This window comes from Mobula birostris, chromosome 14 (genome assembly GCF_030028105.1).
Source record: "Mobula birostris isolate sMobBir1 chromosome 14, sMobBir1.hap1, whole genome shotgun sequence".
In the NCBI taxonomy this organism is placed as follows: Eukaryota; Metazoa; Chordata; class Chondrichthyes; order Myliobatiformes; family Myliobatidae; genus Mobula; species Mobula birostris.
The window spans coordinates 65,696,035-65,719,222 of NC_092383.1; the positions used below are offsets into that span (position 1 = coordinate 65,696,035).

The following is a 23,188-nucleotide window of genomic DNA, read 5'->3' on the forward strand; positions in this document are numbered from 1 at the left end:
GTGGAGCACTGATATCTTAATAATGACAAGCAATAAACACAATACTTCCTTCAAAATACATCTACTAAATGTTTACTGATATTAACAGAACTTAAGACTCACAACTCAATATAGAATGCATCTCAAGTATGGAACATATTGCTCTCTAGTCTTTTATATACACATATTTACACTGTCCCATTCAGGCCTAAAGATTTCATCATGCTGCAGGATTTCAAACTCTTGTGGAATAATGCCTTTCCTGACAAGCGGGATCACTCTGCTTGGCAGGTGAGACTTGTGGCTGTGAAACAATTTCAGGTTCTGAGGCTTCCTTTGTAGTGATTGTAGGAGTGAGTCTGGGATTGCAAGAAGTATTTCTGACAGCTCTGGACACCTTTCTTCTCTTAATAATTGACTATGCTCTCTTCAACTGATCAAAGTGTCATCTCCTAATCACACTGGATGCAATCTGTACCGTGTACGAGAGTGGTCCAGTTCTGTCCTTGATCTTTGGCAAGCACCCTCTTTCGATCATCTCTCTAGTCCCTCCCCAGGACTGCTTGTCCAGGAGTGAAACATCAAACCTTTTTATGTGAGGAGCTCCCAATTTGTCTCAACCATTTGTCCTGCATATTCCTTCTGAGATCGAGTTCGAGGAGCGCGAGGGATGACTGAGGAACAGCATAACTAGTGAGCTGCTGGTTCCGAAGTATGCTGCACTATGATATGCAAAGAGGAAGTTGGCAAGCTTCTGATTGAGTGCAGCGTGCTTTGCTGACATTGTTTGCAGTGTGTTCTTTAGACTCTGGACAAGCCATTTATAGCTGGGTAATTCGGCGCAGATATAATACATCTTATTCCATCCATTTTCAAGAAAGACTGAAACTGTTCCGCAGCAAACTGTGTCCATTGTCACTAAATATTCTGGAACACCAGTCCTGAGAAGAGATTTCTCACATCAACTGTGTGCAAGGCTGTGGTAGAGGCTATTCTGGCCATTTTGTAGCTGCACCCACAGCAAAATCCACACAAATCCTCTGCCAGGACAATGCAGACCATTCCCAGGGATGGAGAGGTGCTGCTCTCGGCATCATCCGGATGTGTTAGCATCCTGAACAGTGCATGGCAAGCTACTCAATCTGCCTATTCATCCCAGACAACCAAAGCTTCGAGCCAATGCTTTCATTTTGACCACGCCTAGATGACCGGCCTGTAGCTCCACCAACACTTCAGCTCTCAGCTTGGGTGATACAACACTCTCAATCCCCATGCAAGGCAACCCCCATTAAGGACAAGCTCATTCCAGTGCTGGTAAAAATGGGGGAACTGGAATTTCTGCTGCACATTCTGGTCAGTCATTCTGCGGTCTCATGGCAGTGTGGGTTTTTCTCTGGTTTCCCTTTTGGATCATCTTGGCTGCAGTAAGGAGACTTTTAATTTGCCTTAGGAAAAATATGTCAAGAGCTGTGTCCTCTTTTGTAAATTTTTCAGGTATTTTGGTTTCCCAAAGATAAATGTGACAATCATCAGCATTTCCATGATCTTGTAATTGTGTCCTCCACCTCTGAGGAGCCCATCTCTGCATTTGTGCTGCTGCTGTTAGTGGAACATCCTTCTATAGATTAAAAACAAACACTAGTGGTTGATAATCAGTAATGAAGGTAAATTCTCTCCCACACAGGTACTGGTTGAACTACTTTATACTCCAAACCGCACTCGAGGCGTATTTGTCAATCTGTACATAATTTTTCTCTATAGCGGTAAGGGAATGTGACACTAAAGGCTATGGGATGTTCACTTCCATCACACAAAGCACTTCAGTGTGTGGTGAAAACTGTCCAGCGGATTATCGGCAACCAACTGCCCTCCATTGAGAACATATATCATAAACACTGCCTGGGCAGGGCGAAAAGCATTATCAGGGATGCATCTCACCCTAACCATGGACTTTTTACTCTCCTCCAATCCGGTAGGCGCCACAGCAGCCTCTGCTCCCGCACCAGCAGGCACAGGAAGAGCTTCTTCCCCAAGGCTGTGACACTGCCGAACCTCTCATCACAGCGTTAAGCAGTATTGCATCCATATTGTACTGTCTCAGTACTTTTATATTTGTGTGCTGTAGCACATTTTTTATTCGCAGTTTTTCGTAAATAGCACTATTTTTTGCATTTCTGGTCAGATGCTAAATGCATTTTATTGGCTTTGTATCTGTACTCGGCCCAATGACAATAAAGTTGAATCTAATCTAATCACTCATAACATGACATGATTGCACATATACCATAAGCCGAGGTGAAAGACGAGCTTCATTGGAAGGTGTGGATTATAATGTATGAGTACAGTGTCTGACATCACTTTTTCCTTTGCCTTTGGAAAATCACCTCACATTGCTTTGACTATTGCCATTTCATCCCAATCTGTAGTAATAAATTCAAGGAGTGGAGCACGTTAGCCAGGTTAGGCAGGAATCTGTTAAAGTAATTGACAAATCCTAAAAAAGGACTGCAACTGTGACACACCCTTTGGCCTTGGAGCATTCACCACTGCTTGAATTTTCTCAGCACACTTGGTGTCAATGGGTGTGACCACAGTAAGTGATGCTTTGTTTAAAGAAGTCACACTTGTTATGTCGTGCTCAAAGCCTATAATCTTTTAATCTTTTTAAACAACGTTTTGAGATCTTGGAGACATTCCATTTCATCCTCACTGGTTACAATGATTACACCAAGTACCCGGGCAACCTTACAGCATCTGGTCCACAGCTTTCTGCCAGAGTGCAGATGCATTTGCTACACCAAAAATAAATCTATTATAGCGATAAAGCCCTTTGTGAGTGTTTGGACTCTTCTTCTATCTCCATCTGTAGATAGGCCTCAGCTAAGTCCACTTTGCTGAAGTGTTTCCCCCCAGAAAGATTTGCAAAGACATCATCTATCCTGCACAGAGGATACAGATATACTTCAGTGCTGGGTTGATAATGACCTTAAAATTACCACAGACCCTGACAGACTACTGGGACTACTGGCATTGCCCATGGGCTCCACTCAACCTTGGAAGGACTTCCTTCAGGCTCCATGAGATCCAGCTCACTGGCTATTTTATCATGGATAGTATATGGAACTGGATTGGCTTTGTAATACTTGGGTATGACATTTTCATTCAACACCATTTTACCCTTGATAAGTTTAAGATTTCCGATGCCATCCCTAAACACTGCTGTGGCATCATCCAGTAGCTTTCTTAATTCACTTTTAGTTGACTCTATTGCAGAGGATGTGGCATGCAAATGGCAGATGGATCTCCAATCAAGCTGTAGTTATTTCAGCCAGTCACGGCCCCACAATGCTGGCCCTCTGGGTTTTAATCACATACGAGTCCCATGTGGCTTTTTGGTTGTTGTATTTCATTGTTATAAATGTCATTCTCAAGGGAGTTATCCTTCCTCCAGTACAAGTTCTTAGTTACATACCAGCAGACTTCCGTTCCGTATCTTTGAAATATCATTCAAACTCATTTTATGAAATTACTGAAACAGCAAAGCCAGTATTCAATTCCATTTAATTAATTTGCCTCTCACTTCTGGTGTAAGCCATAATGCTTGTCTCTTGTTAGTTTTCACATTGTAAATCTTAAGGCTAACTGGTCTTACAGCCCTGCCAATTGTTGATTCTTATCATTATCAAATTTTTCATCAACAGCATGCAGATTAGTGCTCTTCTGAAAATGCAACTTGACTTTTTATCTTCTTCTATACCCTGTGCAGTCCATTTATTTTTGTCTACCTGATATGCTCTTTGTGTGTCCTACTTTGTTGTATTTTCTTCAAGTTTTCCCTTTAAACCTGCATTAGTCTAGTGTATGTGAACCTCTGACACAACAGTAACAATTTGTTCAGCCAGGCATGTTTCTGTTTGGACATTGCAATTTTGTTCACACTCATTTTCATTCTTGACTGCAACTCAATTGTGTCTCTGGCAGCCATTTCCATTGATACAGCAACTTCAACTACTCTTTTAAATATGAGCTGTGCTTCCATTAGGAGGCATTTTTGAATACTTTCTTATAAGATTCCACAAACTAAACGAACTGTCAGCGTATCATTAAGCCCATCACTGAACTGAAAATGCTCGGACAATTTCTTCAATTCAGCCACGTAAGCTGAAATTGTCTCCCTTTCCTTTTGATTCCACCTATGAAACATAAAGCGTTCTGCAATCAACAATGGTTTTGGTTTTAAATGTTCCTATATTACATTCCCGATATCACAAACAACAGGAATTCTGCAGATGCTGGAAATTCAAGCAACACCATAAAAGTTGCTGGTGAACGCAGCAGGTCAGGCAGCATCTCTAGGAAGAGGTGCAGTCGACCTTATATTCCGTCTGGGTAGCCTCCAACCTGATGACATGAACATCGACTTCTCTAACTTCCGCTAGGCCCCACCTCCCCCTTGTACCCCATCTGTTACTTATTTTTATACACACATTCTTTCTCTCAATCTCCTTTTTCTCCCCTCTGTCCCTCTGAATATACCCCTTGCCCATCCTCTGGGTCCCCCCCCCCCCCCCACCTTTCTTCCCGGACCTCCTGTCCCATGATCCTCTCGTATCCCTTTTGCCTATCACCTGTCCAGCTCTTGGCTCCATCCCTCCCCCTCCTGTCTTCTCCTATCATTTTGGATCTCCCCCTCAAACTATCAAATCCCTTACTCACTCTTTCTTCAGTTAGTCCTGACGAAGGGTCTTGGCCTGAAACGTCGGCTGCACCTCTTCCTAGAGATGCTGCCTGGCCTGCTGCGTTCACCAGCAACTTTTATGTCTGTTGCCCGATATCACAAAGCTCATTTCGGCTGGTTTTGTTCAAGCAATTTAAGTTCTAAGCAAACTGTATCTTTTTCCACCCCTTGCACTCAGCTACACTTGCACTCATTTTTCATTGGCTATTTCATTTGCTTGCCGGTGACCTAGTGGCATCCACACCAGACTTCAAGGTGAGTGGTCCCGTGGCTCCTTGTGCACTTTCCATCCGCCAGGTGAAGGCATGTTGGCTTCGTCATGTGGACAGCTTCTCCTTGTAGAACTCGAGCATGTCTTTTTATAACCAAAATGTGTTTGGATGTATTCTTTAGAAAGCTGCATTGACTGTTGTGATGACAAAACATGACTGATTCTGGTTGTGGACTGACCACTGTCTAAGCCAGCTGCTGTTTCATACATCTTTGCCTCTGCTGAGCAGCCTCCGTTTCACGTTTTTCCTTGAGCGCACTAAATGCAGCTTCTACGTGTGCTCTCTCCATGTCTATATAAGCTGTTCCCTATTTGCATCTCAAATTTGCGCTTAGCACAAGCTCGTACAGCAGCTATGCCAATTGTTGATTCGTTCGGGCATCGCGATGACACGCTCAATGCGCCACATTTGACCTAACTTCCAGGTTTCGGTGATCAACGTTGCTCTGATCGGAAGCTGACATTGTAATGAACAGCATTCAGATGCATGTCCAGTCCTTTGAGGACGCGTTATCTTTTCACTACACTGCCCTCGCAGTGCAGATGTACAAAGCTATGTTGTGAGTTAAATACCTTTTTTAAAAATCACCCGAGACAGAAGCTTCCTTCAGGATTTTTACTAAGATCTTAAGATTCTTATTAAATTCAATATAAAATTGTCAGGTGCCTGAATATATTAATGATATTAATTCTCGTAATCATTGTCAACCAAGGTGATACACACAAGCACTACTATGCCATGTAGACAAGAGTAAATTTATGCGCAACATCTTAATAACAATAAATACTTCCTTCTATATATATCTATTAAATCTTTACTGATATTATCAAAATTTAAGACTCATAAATATTGCTGTTTCAAGGGCAAATAAAGAGAGAATGGAGATAGATGTCTTTTCACTTTGTAGCTCAAGTTGAAATCCAAATTATCCCACGCAGGAAATGCTTTAAAAAAGCTTACGTACAAGAAGTGATGTTCATGCAAAATGAATTGCATACAAAAAAAACTGCGCCTACAGACACCAGAAGGCAGATTAATGGCAAGAACAGAACAGAGAGAAGCTGAGGGATAATCCATCAAGGTTGTAATGTTAGGAAGTTAGCAGAAAAATTAAGTGCTGAAGGATTCATCAGGCTTGTGACTGCAGAATGGACAATAGTGAAAAGCTGGCATAACTATGGCTGATAGTGCGTAGGTTTACAGAGAAAAAGGCAGAAGAAAGAAAGGACATATGGCAGAAAAGGTTGCTGTGCTCGTGCAACACCAGAAATGTAGAACCTGCAATAACAAAGTGCTGCTACTCCAATCATTCATCACAGAATCCATGCCATTTGAGCAGAATGACCGTGAGTTTTCAGTTCATTTATTGGGTTAGTGTATCCAGGTTCCTCTAGGAAATGCACTTACCGTGTTCCGTATTAATATTCAGTTGAGTCATTCCTTAATTTAGTATTTCAAAAATAAATCCACTTTTGTATGCTTTACCTCTAATACAAATGGTGTCATAAAGGATTCACATGTGGCTTTACTTATAAGAAGTTCATGTCCCATTACACTCAGCTTTTACAAGTTTTCTGATTTGGCACGAAGGCAAAAGAGTTTCCTCCAAATATATTTTTTTTAATAATAAAAGCTGTTACTTATTGCTTCACATAACTTTTACCTTTTGTGTGTATGTGCACACACACACACACACACACACACTGCATTCACAAGAAGGGAAAAAAGATTACATGTATCATGTCATTTTTGCAAAGGATTTTTTCTTTTAATCAAAACAAATTAAGAAAAGGATATATATTCTGTGCCAAATATAAGAAATGAAAATACCAGTAAATAGTTAGCAAAGGACCTCTGGATCACTGCCCATGCTTCAGTGTGAGTAAGACACCCTATTTATTTTGTGGTGAGTTTGAGGAAATGGGAACCCTTATGACTAAAGGCTGACTCGCACAGGAAACAGGAAGAAAGTCTGATCCTAATCAGAATCACACCACAATGTTGACTACCAGCTCAAAAATCCAATATCCCTGATGAGAAGAAGCTATCAAAATTCCAATTCTAACAATAGGAAAACGATCCTTGCTATACTGTCGAATATATTTTATAAAAATGCTTAGGACTCAACCAATGCAACAATGACCTGTAAGTTTACACTGCTAGTCATCTAAGCTCTGGATTTTCTCTCAGCTTGCATCATATGATATGGGAAGTACAGGTCCTAGATGCTCTGTTTTGGCAGCATAACTATACTGATGTAATTTTCAAGTTATACATTGCAAAAATTGATGCACTGGTTTGAAATACACATGCCTCTTGTCGCACATTAATAATATGCAGATCCCCTCCAGGCTATAAATGCCCAACATGAATCCTTACATGCGAACAAACATTTGGGAGACTGGCAGGCTGGATTTTCCAGCTACTGTGACTCTGTAGGGCGCCATTCTTGACATTAGTAAGGAACCTTACCACACTTTAGTTAACCCATTAACATCTATTTTGTATTTAGAGACAAACTGCCCAGACCAGTAGCAGTGTTTTTATTTCAAACTAATCAGTGAAACCTACTGTACCAGGCCCACAAAAAGTTCAAGAAGGGGCATTCATCACTTGGAGTTTCCATTTCCCATCATCTAGACAGTAGCAACCATATTCAAGTACAATAATAATTTGTCCTGTGGTAACTCTAAAGCAAGAAGGGACAAGTGCAATGGAAAGAAACCATGTTTCACCTTTTGATACTTCCACACATGCTAGTTTCCCAACTCTACCTCCCTCAACTCCATCACCATCAATGTCCTCTTCTGCTTGTGTGGTATTGGGAAGAAAGAGACATAGGTTTTGTTAATACATAACCGATAAATACCTAAAAAAGATTGCATCCTGAGAACCTGAATAGTAATAGTGAGAACATGATTAAAGGTTTCTATTTAAGGGAGAAAATTTGCAAATTAATAAACTGTGTATAAAGCCATCAAATAGCGGCCTAAAAAATCACTTGCACTCAAATAGAAGTGTCATAATAGTGCTCCAGCTGTCCCTGACCATTTTAAAAATGTACCTAAGGAACACAAATTTTAATGACATTAATACAATGCAGATATATTTTGTTCCCTCCCAAACTTATATTTTCCACCAGGTGGCATAGCCAAATAAAATTTCCATTGAACCGTGTGGTCGGAAGGCTGGCTTCAGTCCTGGGTCAGCTGTATCTGGCAGGAGGCAACACCTTATTTGAGATATGAATCAATATAAAAATCATGTCCAGAGCTCACAAGATTTATAAAAGTGAGAGTTCTGGTGGATGAAAGGCCATTTTAATCTGCTCTCTGCCCCTACAACTTTTTACTGAGATGCAGAGCTTCATGCAATGAACAGGTTCCATTTATACAGAAGTCGACTTTGTCCACAAATCAGAAAATCCAGCAATCACGCCTCTGCAATATTGTAATGAACAGCATCAAAAACCACACAAGACTAATACAAACAATTATTAGAGGAAATGAATTCTGTTGTTCATAAGAACAAAGGTGCGCATGCACATTGGACTTTAAAATTTGATATTATGGAAGCTCTTTCATATGCAGAGAAATGCCCATAGCAGGTGCTTATAACCTTAACTGAAATGTTGACTATTCAGGTATCAGGTCTCCAGGAACTGCATCTGTCTTATAGCCCTACCATATTACTCCCTTCCTTATTATGTTAGATCCCTTTATGAAAAGTGGCAAGTATATCTGTAGAATCTTTTAAAAAGGCTACTTCAATAAGATACAACAGTAGAATTAGGCCATTCAGTCCATCGAGTCTGCTTTGCCATTTCATCATAGCTGATTAGATTTCACTCTCAGGCCCATTCCTCTGCCTTCTCCCTACAAGCTTTGACGTCCTTACAAATCATAAACCTATCAACCTCTGCCGTAAATATACCCGAAGACTTGGCCTTCACAGCCTTCTACAGCAATGAATTTAACAGATCCACCACCCTTTGGCTAAAGAAATTCCTCCTTACCTCTGTTCGAAAGGGATGTCCTCACATTCTGAGTCTGAGCCCTCTGGTCCCAGACTCTCCCAATACTGGAAACATTCCCTCCACACCCACTCTATCTAGGCCTTTCAATATTCGCTAGGTTTCAATGAGATCCCCCTTCAATCTTCTAAAGTTCAGCAAGTCTGAGAAGTTTGTATATTGTATACATTTCTCTGACATTTCTACTGAACCTATTGAAGCCATCTTGCTTCATATATTAACCCTTTCATTCCCGGGATCAGGTGGAGTAACCTTATAAACCTCCTCTGGACCCTCTCCTATACCAGCACATCATTTCTTAGATATGAAGCCCAAAACTGCTCACAATACTCCAATGTGGTCTGACCAATGCCTTATAAAATCCTTGCTTTTATATTCTGGTCCTCTGAAAATGAAGGATAAATTACATTTGCCTTCCTTACATCCGACTCAACCTGCAAGTTAAGCTCCAGGGAACTCTGCACTTGGTTTCCCATTCACTTTGCACTTACAAATTTTGAATTTGCTCCCCATTTAGAAAATAGTAGAAGGTTATGTCTATATTCCTTCTATCAAAGTGCATAACCATACACTTCCTTACACTGTATTCCATCTGCCACTCTCTTGCCCATTGTCCCAATCTGTTGAAATCCTTCTACAGACTCCGTACTCCCCTGTCTATCTTTGTAACACCCACAAACATAGGCCACATAGCCATCAATTTTGTCATCCAGATCATTAACATACAATGTGCTAAGTATTGAACACCGACCACTAGTCAATGGCAACCAAATAGGAAAGGCTCCCAATCTTTGCATTCTGCCAATCAGCCAGTAAGGGAGGGAGTGATGCGGAAGGCACACTATTGACATTGAGAGTAAGGAGAATTTATGCCTCCTTTGCAGACTCCAAATCATAATACTTGGTTGAATCAATGTTCATCAGGTAGAGGACCATTTCTGTCCTCCCTCAGGATTCCACAGGCATTAACCATATTGTTTCTTGCATTGTTAATCACAAGCCTTGATGTGGAAACCCTTGTGATTGATAAAGGTACTTTGGGTACTATAATGCACACCAAAACTAAATGAGCATTGCCTACCATCTGAACTTGCATGAAACCCTCATTCCCATCCTGTCTCATTTCTTCTGAAGGAATATATGGGGAATAGCAAATTACGAGAATTGGCAGACACAAGCTACAGACACTCAGAATGATTCAATGACCCCGACCCTGACCCAGAAATGGGCACAAGCTGAGTTACAGTCACAGAGTTTGCAGTCAGTGTGACAACAACCTTAATTTTATCCTCTCAAGACAATGAGTTTCGAAAAGAGAAGGTAGAAACAATGGTCCCTATAGACTCTTGGGGAATAATATCTGTGACAGAAGAAATTATAATACTCTTTGTTCTGGTCTTTGTACGGTCCTGTCTTCTAGGTCCAAGCCTTCTAGCCAAACTATAGCAGAATTCAGAAGATGCATTTTACGGAGGAGACTGCTTTCAAACAATGCTGCTTCCAGTCAAGGGCTGGTCTCCACCCAACCCCATTCCCCCACCCCCAAGTTTACTGAGATCTGTGTGGGCAAGAGGCATGAGGGCTGGTGACCTTCTAGGTACACAAGTCCGCACCTCTGGAGTTCAGCTCCCATCATCAGCGGGTCCTGGAGTGGATACCAAATATCAACGTTCATAAGTCAACCTGAAGCCCCAGTGCTGAGATACAGGACTGTTCTGAGAGTCAATGAATTTGGAGGCCTTATGTCTGCAAGTCCAATGGAGGCTACAGGTCTGAAGTCAACCTGCCCTGAGGTTGGAAGACTGTGTGTGAGTGGATGGGTGACTGTCTGTATGTGAGTGGATGGGTGTGTGTGTGTGAGTGGATGGGTGTCTGTGTGTGAGTGGATGGGTGACTGTCCATGTGTGAGTGAGTGGATGGGTGACTGCGCATGTGTGAGTGGATGGGTGACTGTGTGTGAGTGAGTGGATGGGTGACTGCCCATGTGTGAGTGGATGGGTGACTGCCCATGTGTGAGTGGATGGGTGACTGTGTGTGAGTGAGTGGATGGGTGACTGTCTGTGTGTGAGTGAGTGGATGGGTGACTGTGGGTGAGTGGATGGGTGGATAGCAGAAGGAGAGGGGCATGTTTTGCTGTTTTCCTGTTAAACATCATGGGCATGCTATGTTGGTGTCAGTGACACTTGCGAACTGCTCCTAGCATATCTTAAGCTTGTGTTGGTTCTTAACACAAACAACACGTTTCATTGTATGTTTTGATATACATGTGATAAATAAATTAGTCTGAAATTTGCTGTAAGACAATGAAATCCTGATTTTTCCTCCAGGGCTCATACACTGTCATTGGAATTTATCCACCAATACTAGAAAAAATAGCATTGCACAATTAACATCATTGTTATGTCCAATACCATAAATGTAACACTATGCAAGTATGATTCATGGCAGGAAATGCCCAGTCAAATATCCAGAATGACACAAAACAGAAGGGAAATGGTAGATATTTCATTCAAAGAAAAACAATTTTTATTTGTATCACAGTATTAGGTCGTTGAACTACAAGGCTAATGTGTCTTTTATCTTAACCCTCAGCTCCTCTATTTCTTACATCCATTCTGTCATTTGTTAACTTCTTAACTGGTCTGTGGGGATTTCAACATCAACAGCATTGATTTTTACCCCCCAGAGGCAATAGAAGAAATTGTGGGAGATGGAACTACAGTTAACAATAAACTTAATTCCACAGAGAAAATACAGGAAGACAGGATATCAAATATATTCATAATAAATTGCCTTATTGCCTCTAAGGCAACCAAATCAAGCTCTTCCATTTTCATAGCACTTACTTACTTATTGAGATACAGTGCTGAATAGGCCCTTCTGGCTCGTCCAAGCCGCACCACCCAGCAACCCCCAATTTAAATCTAGCCTAGGCACAGGACAATTTACAATGACCAATTAACTTTCTAACCAGTACACCTTTGGACTGTGGGAGGAAACTGGAGCACCTGAAGAAACCAGGTGCTGCACCAAGCCCACTAATTAGATGCTGGAAGAGTTTCTCAAAGCCTCAGAGTTTGAGCGACCTTCCACAAAATGAGATAATGGACAAATCCGAGTCTTTTCAAGAGATGCCAGGTGAGCTGTAGCCATTCAACATATACCTGACTGAAACTGCTGGCTCTAACTTCACAGGTCTAGAGGCTTGTTGATCTGCAGGAGGATTACATGTGGAATGGAGGATTGAGGGAATAATAAACCATTACAAATAACACCCATCTTTCGAGAAAGATATATATTGTTGCATGCCAGAACAGGATATGATGCAAAAATGAGAGGCTTAATAACAGATGCTGAGACATGCAACATTCAGAAACAAGGTTGAATTAGGCACAGAAAATTCTTCATTAATTTCAATGATGGAGTACAACTGAAAAGTTAAGCATAGGTACTACTAAACAGTTCTTAAATGCTTGAGTTTATTTAAATAGATAGGGTTTCTACATGCTTTTGCTTATAAACAATAATTTTAAAGTATTTTTAAAACAACATGAATAGTTGTTATATTTAAAGCATTATGCAATTTCAATAAATGGGAGATCAGGGAAGTAAGTAGATTAGCTAAATATCAAAGTTTCTTGACACTTCATTGCTGAAGCTTTGCGTCACAGATCACAGGATTCACCATCCTACTCAATGTATGGTTTATTCTCAACTGTAAGGATTTGTGTGTTGGGCCTCCATGAGCCTTTAAAAAAAAATCAGCCACTTCAACAATTGCCTCATGCAGTATACAAGTCAGAGGCTACTGCTCCACCGACCAGAATCAGTGGCAGATCTCCGATTATAAATTTGATCTGCACCAAAGTGTTTAGTTAGCAGCCAAACACAGAAGTAAGCTATGAAACATTTATTTTAAAATGTATGGGGTGTTAATTTGCCATGATACATTACTGTCCATTCAGTAATTAAACATGCGTTTACATTTCTCTCATTATATCCTTGAAGCATTTATCCTCATGCAACTTATGTCAGCTTAAGTGGTGGGTGGTTAAGGTGTGAAGGTATAGCTATAACATTACATCTGGTAAAGCAGCCACTATTTAAAACAGGGAAGAAAATGCTGATAATCAGTTGCAGTTTAACAACTGATCAGAGATCGGTAGCGTCATCGATTCAGTTCTTCATGAGGGAGAAGTGTCTTCCCCCAACCGCTCACCAATAAAATCAGTTTCACTTGCATTATCATTTCTACCTTCAAGTTTTCAGCACTACAAAAAGTTTAATTTACAGAGGAAATATAAGGTTAGAACTTCTAAGTTTTTCTATAGGTCTTGGTGGAGGAGACAGAAAGATGACAACATCATCTTCCCAATAATTCAAGATATATGATCAAGAACCAAAATACTTTGTCAAATTATAAAGCCCACCACCAACATTACCTGCAACACTCAATACAGCAGCACCACCATCATTTATCTACCAATAGTCTCCATTAATCAGCCTTCATTCTAACATCATTTTTTTTTTCCTTTTCAGGGTTCTTTTGTTACACTCTGACTTCGGTTCTTTGCGGGAATGGGACTCACTCTCAGGGTCTCACAACTGGCCGCTTTTCAGTATGCCAAGAATGTGGCCTAGAAGACTAGCGCGCCTTCAAGGTGCTGGATTTTCGTGGCTCTGGAGGCGGGCAGATTTGATGTCGGTGCCACCACAGAAAACTAGTGTGTTGTGGGAGACAGAAGATTGTAAGCAGCGAGCTGGCAGCTGGCAGTGTGCCCAGAGACTCGAGATCTTTGGCACAGCGATTGGAAAAAGCAACACAACAGACATTTAACACCATAAATCGGCGAGTTGTTTTCTACATTTCCCCTCTCGCTGTGAAACGGGGACACCTCTTTTTCCCTTATTAGGGACAGCCCATGGTATGTCGAATTACTGGGTGAACAAGTAGTCTTTGGGGTACAGAAAGCCTGTGACTTTGTTGATGCTTTGCTGCAGCTTGAGTGCTTGATGGGGGTGCTGATGCTTTTTTGCTGGTGGGGGAGGAGGGGGTCATCACTTTGCTTTTGCTTATGCGTGGGAGGGGGAGCTGGGGGGCTTCAGGCTTCTAACATTTAACTGTCATTCATTCTTTGGGGCACTCCTCTGCTTTCATGGATGTTTGCGAAGAAAAAGAATTTCAGGATGTATATTGTATACATTTCTCTGACGTTAAACTGAACCTACTGAAATAGCTTTATCCCCAACCTCAAATATAATGCTAAGAAAAGCCACCCACAATATTACTTTGCACAGAATGACAGCATTATTATAACAGGTACGTCAACCATACTGCATAAAACCCAATGAACAGACTTGAGAACAAATTGCAGCGCTACAGTTGGTAAGATAAGCAGTTAACTGAGATGGAAACTATCCTCTCATTATGGAGGACGTTACACTCGCCAACACTGGAGCAGCAATGGCCAGTTGTGAAGCTGAAGCCACAGAAAGAAGGTGAAATTGTCATTGATAAATCTTCTTCCATGCCACTTAACTCAGACTTCTCTTCTAAATTACAAGTTGCAGATAATGCAAATATGTGGCTCTTTCTATCTTACCCCTCAACACCTCTAAGCTATTTTTATTTATCTTTGTATATGCATATGTATGCCATTTTGGAACAGAAATGACATTCATTATACCCAAGCTGTGCCCATGATAGAACTAAATGTTCCATCCAATGATTTCTTAGCACAAAAAAAAGTAATCAGCAAGTTCAGAAAGTAAAGGAACTTTTAAGATGATGAAAATTCAAGTTAATTAGTAGGCAAAATAAAAACAGGATGAGCCAGAAGTACTAAGCAACTATTCATTGCCAGCCAGTGGTAGAACTTCACTGTGTTAAATCAAGCCAACCATTCTCACAACTGCATTTACTTTTTCCTTAAGTAGCAGGTATGTGATAAGCAGAGAACATGATATGTGAATAAATAACTTCATTCATAAACAATCAGCACTGGCGTGACAGGTGACTGTAGTGAGAATTGTTCTACATGCAATATTAAGCTTTTGGAGTTACAGCACAAATTTACATGTTTTTAAAAAAAACTACAGTACCCAAGTGAGTTAAAACATTTTTTAAAAAAAACAGACAAAAAGATGCTGTTAGTGTAGGAGTGCTCCTGCATTTAAAAATCCTTACCCTTTTTCTTGGTCTACCTCTGGGCTTTTTTGTTCCTGTAGTTTCAGCTTTCTGGAATTCCATGGAAAATAGAGTTAACATGCAATGAATATTGTAACTTTTGTTTGCCAATTTATTCATTTTTCATAGAGTCACTACAAAGATAACATAAAATTATATAGCAGTTTTAATGTAGTGATCCGGGTAATAAACATGGGCATTCAAAGATAACTCTGCCTCGGATGGTCGCAAACCCAGCTGCCAAAGGAGGATGATTGGCATGGGGCTAGCAAACCCATCCAGTACAAGCACAGGGCTACAGAAACACCAACAAAAGCTCAAAATACCCCATCCCAGGGAGAGGAAGGATCTGTCAGTGGCCTTTGCCACAGCAGGGGTGATGGGCTTAAGAAGAAGTTGCTGCGTCTTTGGGAGATGTTGAAAATGAGAAAAAGATGTGCTGGTGGTTTAGGAAGTTGGTGCTGATGCAAATATAGAATACTGGAAGGCACTGGTACCAAGCAGCAGTAAGTGGAGAGGAGAATTGAGCACTTAAGTTTGAAAGTAATACTGTACAACGATATAGAATGTAGCAAGGTTGTTAAAGAGATTTCTAAACAAAGATTTTAATTAGAACATTTATGATGGGAGAAAATAGAGGCTGCTAAATGTAAAGATGAAAAATTAGTTTCCTCTGGAGGAAGGCTCCAGAGGAAAGGCTATTTATTCACTGGAGTGCAGGAGAATGAAGGGAGATCTTAATAGAGGTATACAAAATTATGAGGTGAGTAGACAGGTGAACACTTGCATGTTTCTTTTCCCCTTCAAGTTGGTTGAGACTTGTACTGGAAGTCATAGGTTTAGGGTGAAAGGTGAAGTATTTAAGGAGAATTTGAGGGGGAGCTTGTTCAGTCAGAGGGCGGTGGGAGGAATAAGCTGCCAGTGGAAATGGTAGATGGTAGAGAGTTCTGCTGTAATATTTAAGAGAAGATTGCCTAGGTACATGGATGAGAGTTATGGAAGGCTATGTCCAAGTGAGGGAGATGGGACTAGGCATAGACAGGCTGGCAGAGACTAGAAGGGCCAAAGGGCCCGTTTCTGAGCTGAAAATGAAAGTAACTTAGAAAATAAAGTTATATTGAACATCAATAAAAAGAATCACTGAATTCTACAGTAAGGAGTCACCATTGGGCCTATATTCATTATTTGATAAAAGTTTTCCAAATTTTCCTATGCCTCAATTCAAACCTTTTAACCATTGGACATAATGCATGTGGGCTCAGTTTCAATTTCAATGAAAATTACAACAATAATCCTGCTTCAAACCAATTATAAAATGCAAACATTGTTTGATCTTCAAGTGGTCAAGACTTCCTTTAATTCAGAATGTGTGTGGTACAGAAACCCATGCTGATTAGTCCCAATGAAAAGCACAAGCAGAAAAATCAATCCACAAGGCAACTTTCTGTGAGTTATCATTTTGGGTCACTGACAGGATTAACATAACAAACCAGTCATTAAACAATACATCCTGCACAAAAACAAAATTATCAGACATCTTGACCACAATGCCTATCATGCAATCATTGAGGGTCTCTAAACAGTTAATTGCTAATGATTTAATAGAGTTCTTTGACTTTGAAGTTAAGAGTTGGATGAGTTATTAGCCATTATCTTACTTAATTATAATCATTACATGGATTATTTAAAATCCAACAAGCAGAATCAATGCTCACCCACAGCTTCAGAAGGTATTTATTTAACATTCCGATGTCGCCAAGTATCCAACATTGCAAAAAAACGTTGCTCACTCCTCAAATTGAACTCAGATAATAGTACCTCTCTACAATTTCCCTTCAGAAATTGCCAATTTCATTATAGTAGATAAGCCTTCATATTCCGCAAGAGTTTCCTTGCCAGTGTCACTGGTACTAAAGCCCTCACATTTCACACTTGGTCAAAAGGTTTTGATAATTTACACTTATCATTCATTTCAATGATGATTTGTTCCTTTTATGGAAGTTGCCACAGGTGGACAGACATTAACAGTGCTGAAGGGGCAAACAGTAAGACAGTTAGAAATGACCTAGTGTGATGTGCTGGTTGCAATTTCTCCTGGATCCAAGGGGTTTACGAACAAACTAGGCAGGCTAAGGGAAGAGGAGAAAACAGTTCAGAAAATGAACACTATAGATCCTGAAACAATGAAAGTGCAGCTACTTTATTTCTTGAATGAATCACTGCATAAGCCTTCATTTTCTTACACACTCTAAGTGGGATTCAGGGTAGCCTGGTTCAGGCCAGCAATCAAACTAAAATCAGATTTAATATCACCAGCATATGTTGTAAAATTTGTTAACTTAGTGGCAGCAGTACAATGCAATACATGATAATGAAGAGAACAAAAACTAAATTACAGTAACCATTACATATTAAATAGTTAAATTAAATTAGTAGCGCAAACAATAGAAATAAAAAGTAGTGAGATGGTGTTCTTGTGTTCAGCGTCCATTCAGAAATCAGATGGCAGAGGGGAAGAAGCAGTTCCTGAATCGTTCAGTGTGTTCCTTCAGGCTCCTGTACCGCCTGATGGTAACAATAAGAAGGTATATCCAAGGTGATGGGCATATGGACCCCTTTTTTGAGGCACCCCTTGAAGATGCCCTGGATACTATGGACGCTGGTCTCCACGATGCAGGTGATTAATTTTACAACTCTCTGCAGCTTACTTCGATCCAGTGCAGTAGCCCCCTACACTCCCATACCAGACAGTGATACAGCCAGTTGGAATGCTCTCCACAGTACATCAGTAGAAATTTGTGAATGCTTCTGGTGACATACCAAATCTCCTCAAACTCCGAACTCCCTTGCCTTCTTTATGGCTGTTATTGATATGTTGGGTCAAGATTAGGTCCTCAGAGATATTGACACCCAGGAACTTAAAATTGCTCACTCTCTTCACTTCTGATCTCTCAAGAAGGATTGGTTTGTGTTCCCTCATCTTACCCTTCCCGAATTCCACAATCAGTTCTTTGGTCTTACTGACACTGAGTGCAAAGTTGTTGCTGTGCCACCAAACAACCAGCTGGTACAGGTCGATCTTCAGTAATCCGACTACCTGTAATCCGGTTCCTTCAATAATCCAGCACTAATTATGCTTAATGTGATCCTTCTGTAATTCGGCATTTTCACTAATCTGGCACTCCACAGGTCCCAATGGTGCCAGATTAGTGAAGGTTAGCTATTGCTTAATGTAATCCTTCTTCAATTTGACATTTTCACTAATCCAGCACCCCTTAGGTCCCAATGGTGCCCGATTAGTGAAGGTCGACCTGTATAGCTCACTCCTGTATGCCCTCTTGTCATCATCTGAAATTCTGCCGACTATAGTTGCATCGTTAGCAAATTTATAGATGGTATTTGAGCTGTGTCTAGCCATTCAGTCGTGGGTGCAGAGAGAGTAGAGCAGTGAGCTAAGCACACATCCCCGAGGCATGCCAGTGTTGACTGTCAGTGAGATGGAGATGTTATTTCAAATCCGTACAGATAGTGGTCTTCAGGTTAAGAAGTCAAAGATCCAGTTGCAGAGAGGGGTACAGAGGCCTAGGTTCTGGAGCTTTTCCATCAGAACTGTAGGAATGATGGTGTTAAACAACATCCTGACATTTGTATTTGTGTTGTACAGGTGATCCAACAGATTTGAATGCCACAGATCTAGCCCTCAGCAGACGACGAACCTCCAGGTTCATCCACGGCTTTGATTTTGAGGACACAAGTGCTTAAGAATCTATGTTTGTTACCGCTGTTGTTGCTTTCTTCAACTGTTACATTTTCGGGTCAAGAGCATATCATTCAATTCAGGCAACTTTGGAGGTACTCAAGTATTTGATTAATCTTGTATGACGATTATCTCTTTTTGAACTGTAGGGAACTTCTGGAGAAAGACCATTCACAATTCAGTCTTATCTCAGTTCGATGATATTTTCATACTTACTCTGATATATTCGAGTAAATTCATGTACTCAGTTTTCCCTATTTCAAGATACAGTCAGCAGACATTTAAGAAACCAAGACCAACTGAATTATAACACATGTGGAACAAGGAAAGGAAGAGAAAAGACAGGATTGGGTGATGAGTATTGACATCACGTGGGGGAAGCAAGCTGGGACAACTTTATTCAAATTCTTCACAAGACACAAAAGAAGCACTACGTAAGGAATGACATCAGACTGAGCACCTGAGATTGAAAGTCTATGCACCTGATTGAGCATAATACTCGAGGGAAAATGCTCTCTACCAAACATCCATAGCAATTTGCAAGTGTCTTGGGTGACATAACAAATCTTCTCAAAGTCCTAATGAACTAGAGTCACTGACATGTCTTTGTCGTGATTGCATCGATGTGTTAAACCCCAGGAACTTGAAGCCGCTCGCCCATTCCGCCGCTGAATCCTCGATGAGGACTGGAGTGTGCTTTCCTATCTTCTCCTAAAGCCCTGCCAGTGAACCATGCACTTGGACACCAATATTTCTATGTACTTCAGCACTATTAAGAAGCCTACTATTTGTTAAAACAGCTGCAGATGAGTGTGTCCCCATGAAATTGTTCAGGGTCTACCCCAATCAAAAAGCACGAACCATGAAATCTGGAATTTGCTGAGGGCTTGATCAGGGGCATTCAAGTCTGGAGATCAAGAATGCTACAAGAGGTGCAGGTATTATCTCCGGAAAGCCATCTCACAGGTGAAGTGGAGATTCCGGACTAGACTGCAATCAACGGGGGATGTTCGACAGCTGTGGCAAGGTTTGAATGCCATAACCTCCTACAAAGTTAAATCTAATGACATGAGGGACAGCAGAGCTTTGCTTCCAGAAGACCTCAATGTCTTCTATGCTCACTTTGACCACTAGCACAGGGAGGAACAAGCATGGACCCCCATATCTTCCAATGATCCTTTGGTCTGCCTTCAAGACAGTGAATTCAAGGAAAGCATCCAGTCTGGATGGAGTACCTGGCCGAGAAGTGAAGACCTGTGCTGACCAACTGGCTGGTGTGGTCACAGATGTCTTCAACCTCTCACTCCGGCAGTGTGTGGTACCCACCTACTTCAAACAGGCTTCAAATCATACCGGTGCTCAAGAAGAGAGTGGTAACCTGCCTCAGTGACTATTGCCCAATGGCACTTACATCCAGAGTGATGAAATGTTTCCAAGGGGCTGGTGTTGAAAACTATCAGCTCCTGTCTGAGTAGTGACTTGGATCTGCTCCAATTTGCCTACCGGAGCAACAGGTTCACAGCAGATGCCATCTCATTGGCTCTTCACACAACCCTAGAGCATCTGGACAGCAAAGGTGCATACATCAGGATGCTCTTTATCAATTGCAGTGCAGCATTTAGTATCATCACACTAATCAGTAAACTCCAAGACATGGGCCTCAATAGTCCTTTTTGCACTTGGATCCTGGATTGCCTTCCTTGTAGACCCCGGTCAGTTCGGATTGGTAAAAACATCTCCTCAACAACCTCCATGGGCACAAGGGTATCCATAGGTTTGAGAGCTTAGCTTCCTGCTTTACACCTATGACTGTGTGGCTAAGTACAGCTCCAACACCATTTTTAAGTTTGCTGTGACACCACTGTTGTGGGCCGTATCAAAACTGGTGATGAATTAGCAAAGTGGTGAGATTGAAAATTTGGATGAGTGGCGTCATACAACCTCTCTCTCTCAATGTCAGCAAGACCAAGGAACTGATTGTAGACTTCAGGAGAGGGAAACCAAAGGTCCATAAGCCAGTACACTTTGGAGGATCAGAGGTGGAGAAGGCCAGTAACTTTAGATTCTTGTGTGTCACTGCCTCAGAGGATCTGTCCTGGACCCATCATATAAACGTAATTGCAAGGAAAGCACAACAGCGCCTCTACTTCCTGAAGAGTATATGGAGATTTGGGTTGTCAGCAAAAACCTTGACTAACCTCTATATATGTATAGTGGAACATGTATTCACAGACTGCATTACGGCCTGGTATGGGAACACCAATGGTTTTGAGCAGAAAGCCATACAAAAGGTAGTGGATTTGGCTCAATACATCACAGGCAAAGCCCTCCAAGCCACTGAGCACGTCTATATCAAACATTATCATGAAAAAGCAGCATCCATCAAAGATCCTCACCACCCTTGCCATGCTCTTTTCTCACTGTTGCCATCAAGTAGAAGGTACAAGTGCCTCAGGATTCGCACCACCAGGTTCAAGAACAGTTACTACCCCTCAACCATCAGGCTCTTGAACAAAAGAGGATAACTACACTCATCTACTGAGATGACCCACATCTAATGATCTCACTTTATGAACTCTTTATCTTGCTATTTCATGCTGTCATTATTTATTGCTATTTATTTATATTTGCATTTGCACAGTTTGTTGTCTTCCCTGCTCTTGCTCTTTCATTGATCCTGTTTACTGTTACTGTTCTATAGATTTACTGGGTATGCCTGCAGGAAATAGAATCTCAGAGTGGTATGTGGTGACATGTATGTACTCTGATAATAAATTTTACTTTTCTCCTGTCATCTGACTTCCCAAAGTACAACACCTTACACTTGCCACTTCTCTGCTGGTATCTGTAAGTGATCCATGTTCCACTTATAGATTGTCCTTTCTGCTGTCCACAATTCCATTCTTGGTAGTATCTGCAAACTTGTTAATCTACCGATCCACATATTCATCCAAACAGTTAGTATGTACCACAAACAACTGAAGTCCTAGAAATTACCCTTGCGGAACATCATTGGGCACAGAGCTCAATTCTTTTCCAAAATAACATCCTTCCATCCCTAGTACTGTATCTGTCGGCTCTGAGCAAGTTAGCCCAAAATCCAAGCTTGCAATTCATCCTGTATCATTTCCCCTGGGTTGAAATGTATATATTTCTTATTGTAATTTATAGTATATTTTATTATACTTATTATACTGCACTGCTGCCACAAAACAACCAATTTCATAACATATGTCAGTGATTCTGCCTCTGGAAAGTCCTGATGGAGTGTCTTGGCCTGAAACATCGACTTCCATAGACACTGCCTGACCTGCTGAGTTCCTCCAGCATTTTGTGTGTGTTTACTCTGGATTTCCTGCATCTGCAGAATCTCTGTGTTTACAGTATAATCTGTGTGATTTGTTTAACAAAAGGACTAAAAGGCTTATTGATGGAAGGACTTGGACAGATCGGGAGTATGGGCAAAGAAGCGGCAGATGGAATACAGTGTAGGGAAGTAATGGTCATGCACTTTGGTAAAAGGAATAAAGGCATACACTATTTTCCAGCCAGGAAGAGCAGTCAACAATCAGAGATGCAAAAGGACTTGGGACTCCATGTGCAAGATTCCGTAAAGGTTAACTTGAAGGTTGAGTCAGTGGTAAGAAAGGCAAATGCAACGATAACATTCATCTTGAGAGGACCAGGCTATAAAAGGAAGGATGTAATGCTGAGGCTTTACAAGGCATTGGTCAGCCCACACTTGCAGTATTATGAGCAGATTTGAACCCCTAATCTAAGAAACAATGTACTGGCATTGCAGAGGTCTGAAGGAAGTTCACAAGGAAGATTCCAGGAATAAAAGGATTAATGTATGAGGAGCATTTGATGGCTCTGTGCCTGTACTTGCTGGAATTTAGAAGAATGAGGGGGATCTCATTGAAACATATCAATTATTGAAAGGTCTAGATAGAGTGGATGTGGAGAGGACGTTTCCTATAGTGGGTGAATGCCGGACCAGAGGGCACAGCCTCAGAATAGAGGGACATCCATTTAGAACAGAGATGAGAAGGAACTTCTTTGGCCAGAAGGTGGTGAGCCATTGCCACAGACAGCCATGGAGGCCAAGTCATTGAGTATTTTTAAACACAGGTGGATAGGTTCTTGGTTTGCCAGGGTGTCAAAGGTTACAGGGACAAGGCAGCAGAATGGGGTATACGGGGATAATAAATCAGCCATGATG

At 41.2% G+C, this 23,188-nt stretch overlaps 1 protein-coding gene across 7 annotated transcripts in view; it reads right to left on the reverse strand.

Annotated features, from left to right (window-relative positions):
* Window positions 1–23,188, reverse strand: part of LOC140209942 (high mobility group protein HMG-I/HMG-Y-like) — a 75,308-nt gene that overhangs the window by 22,095 nt on the left and 30,025 nt on the right. For 2 of the 7 annotated variants that reach the window (XM_072278620.1, XM_072278621.1), the window contains exons 5-6: window positions 15,210–15,260; window positions 1,253–1,597 (exon numbers count right to left, since the gene is read on the reverse strand). The exons of 1 other annotated variant lie outside the window; for it this stretch is intronic. In XM_072278620.1, the coding sequence (XP_072134721.1) occupies window positions 1,334–1,597; window positions 15,210–15,260 (315 nt within the window). In that variant the 3' untranslated portion in view covers window positions 1,253–1,333. Of the gene's footprint in view, window positions 1–1,252; window positions 1,598–7,723; window positions 7,797–12,186; window positions 12,236–15,209; window positions 15,261–23,188 lie in introns of those variants that run through there. 4 more of the 7 variants (XR_011889108.1, XM_072278622.1, XM_072278624.1 and 1 more) reach the window with 3 other exon arrangements.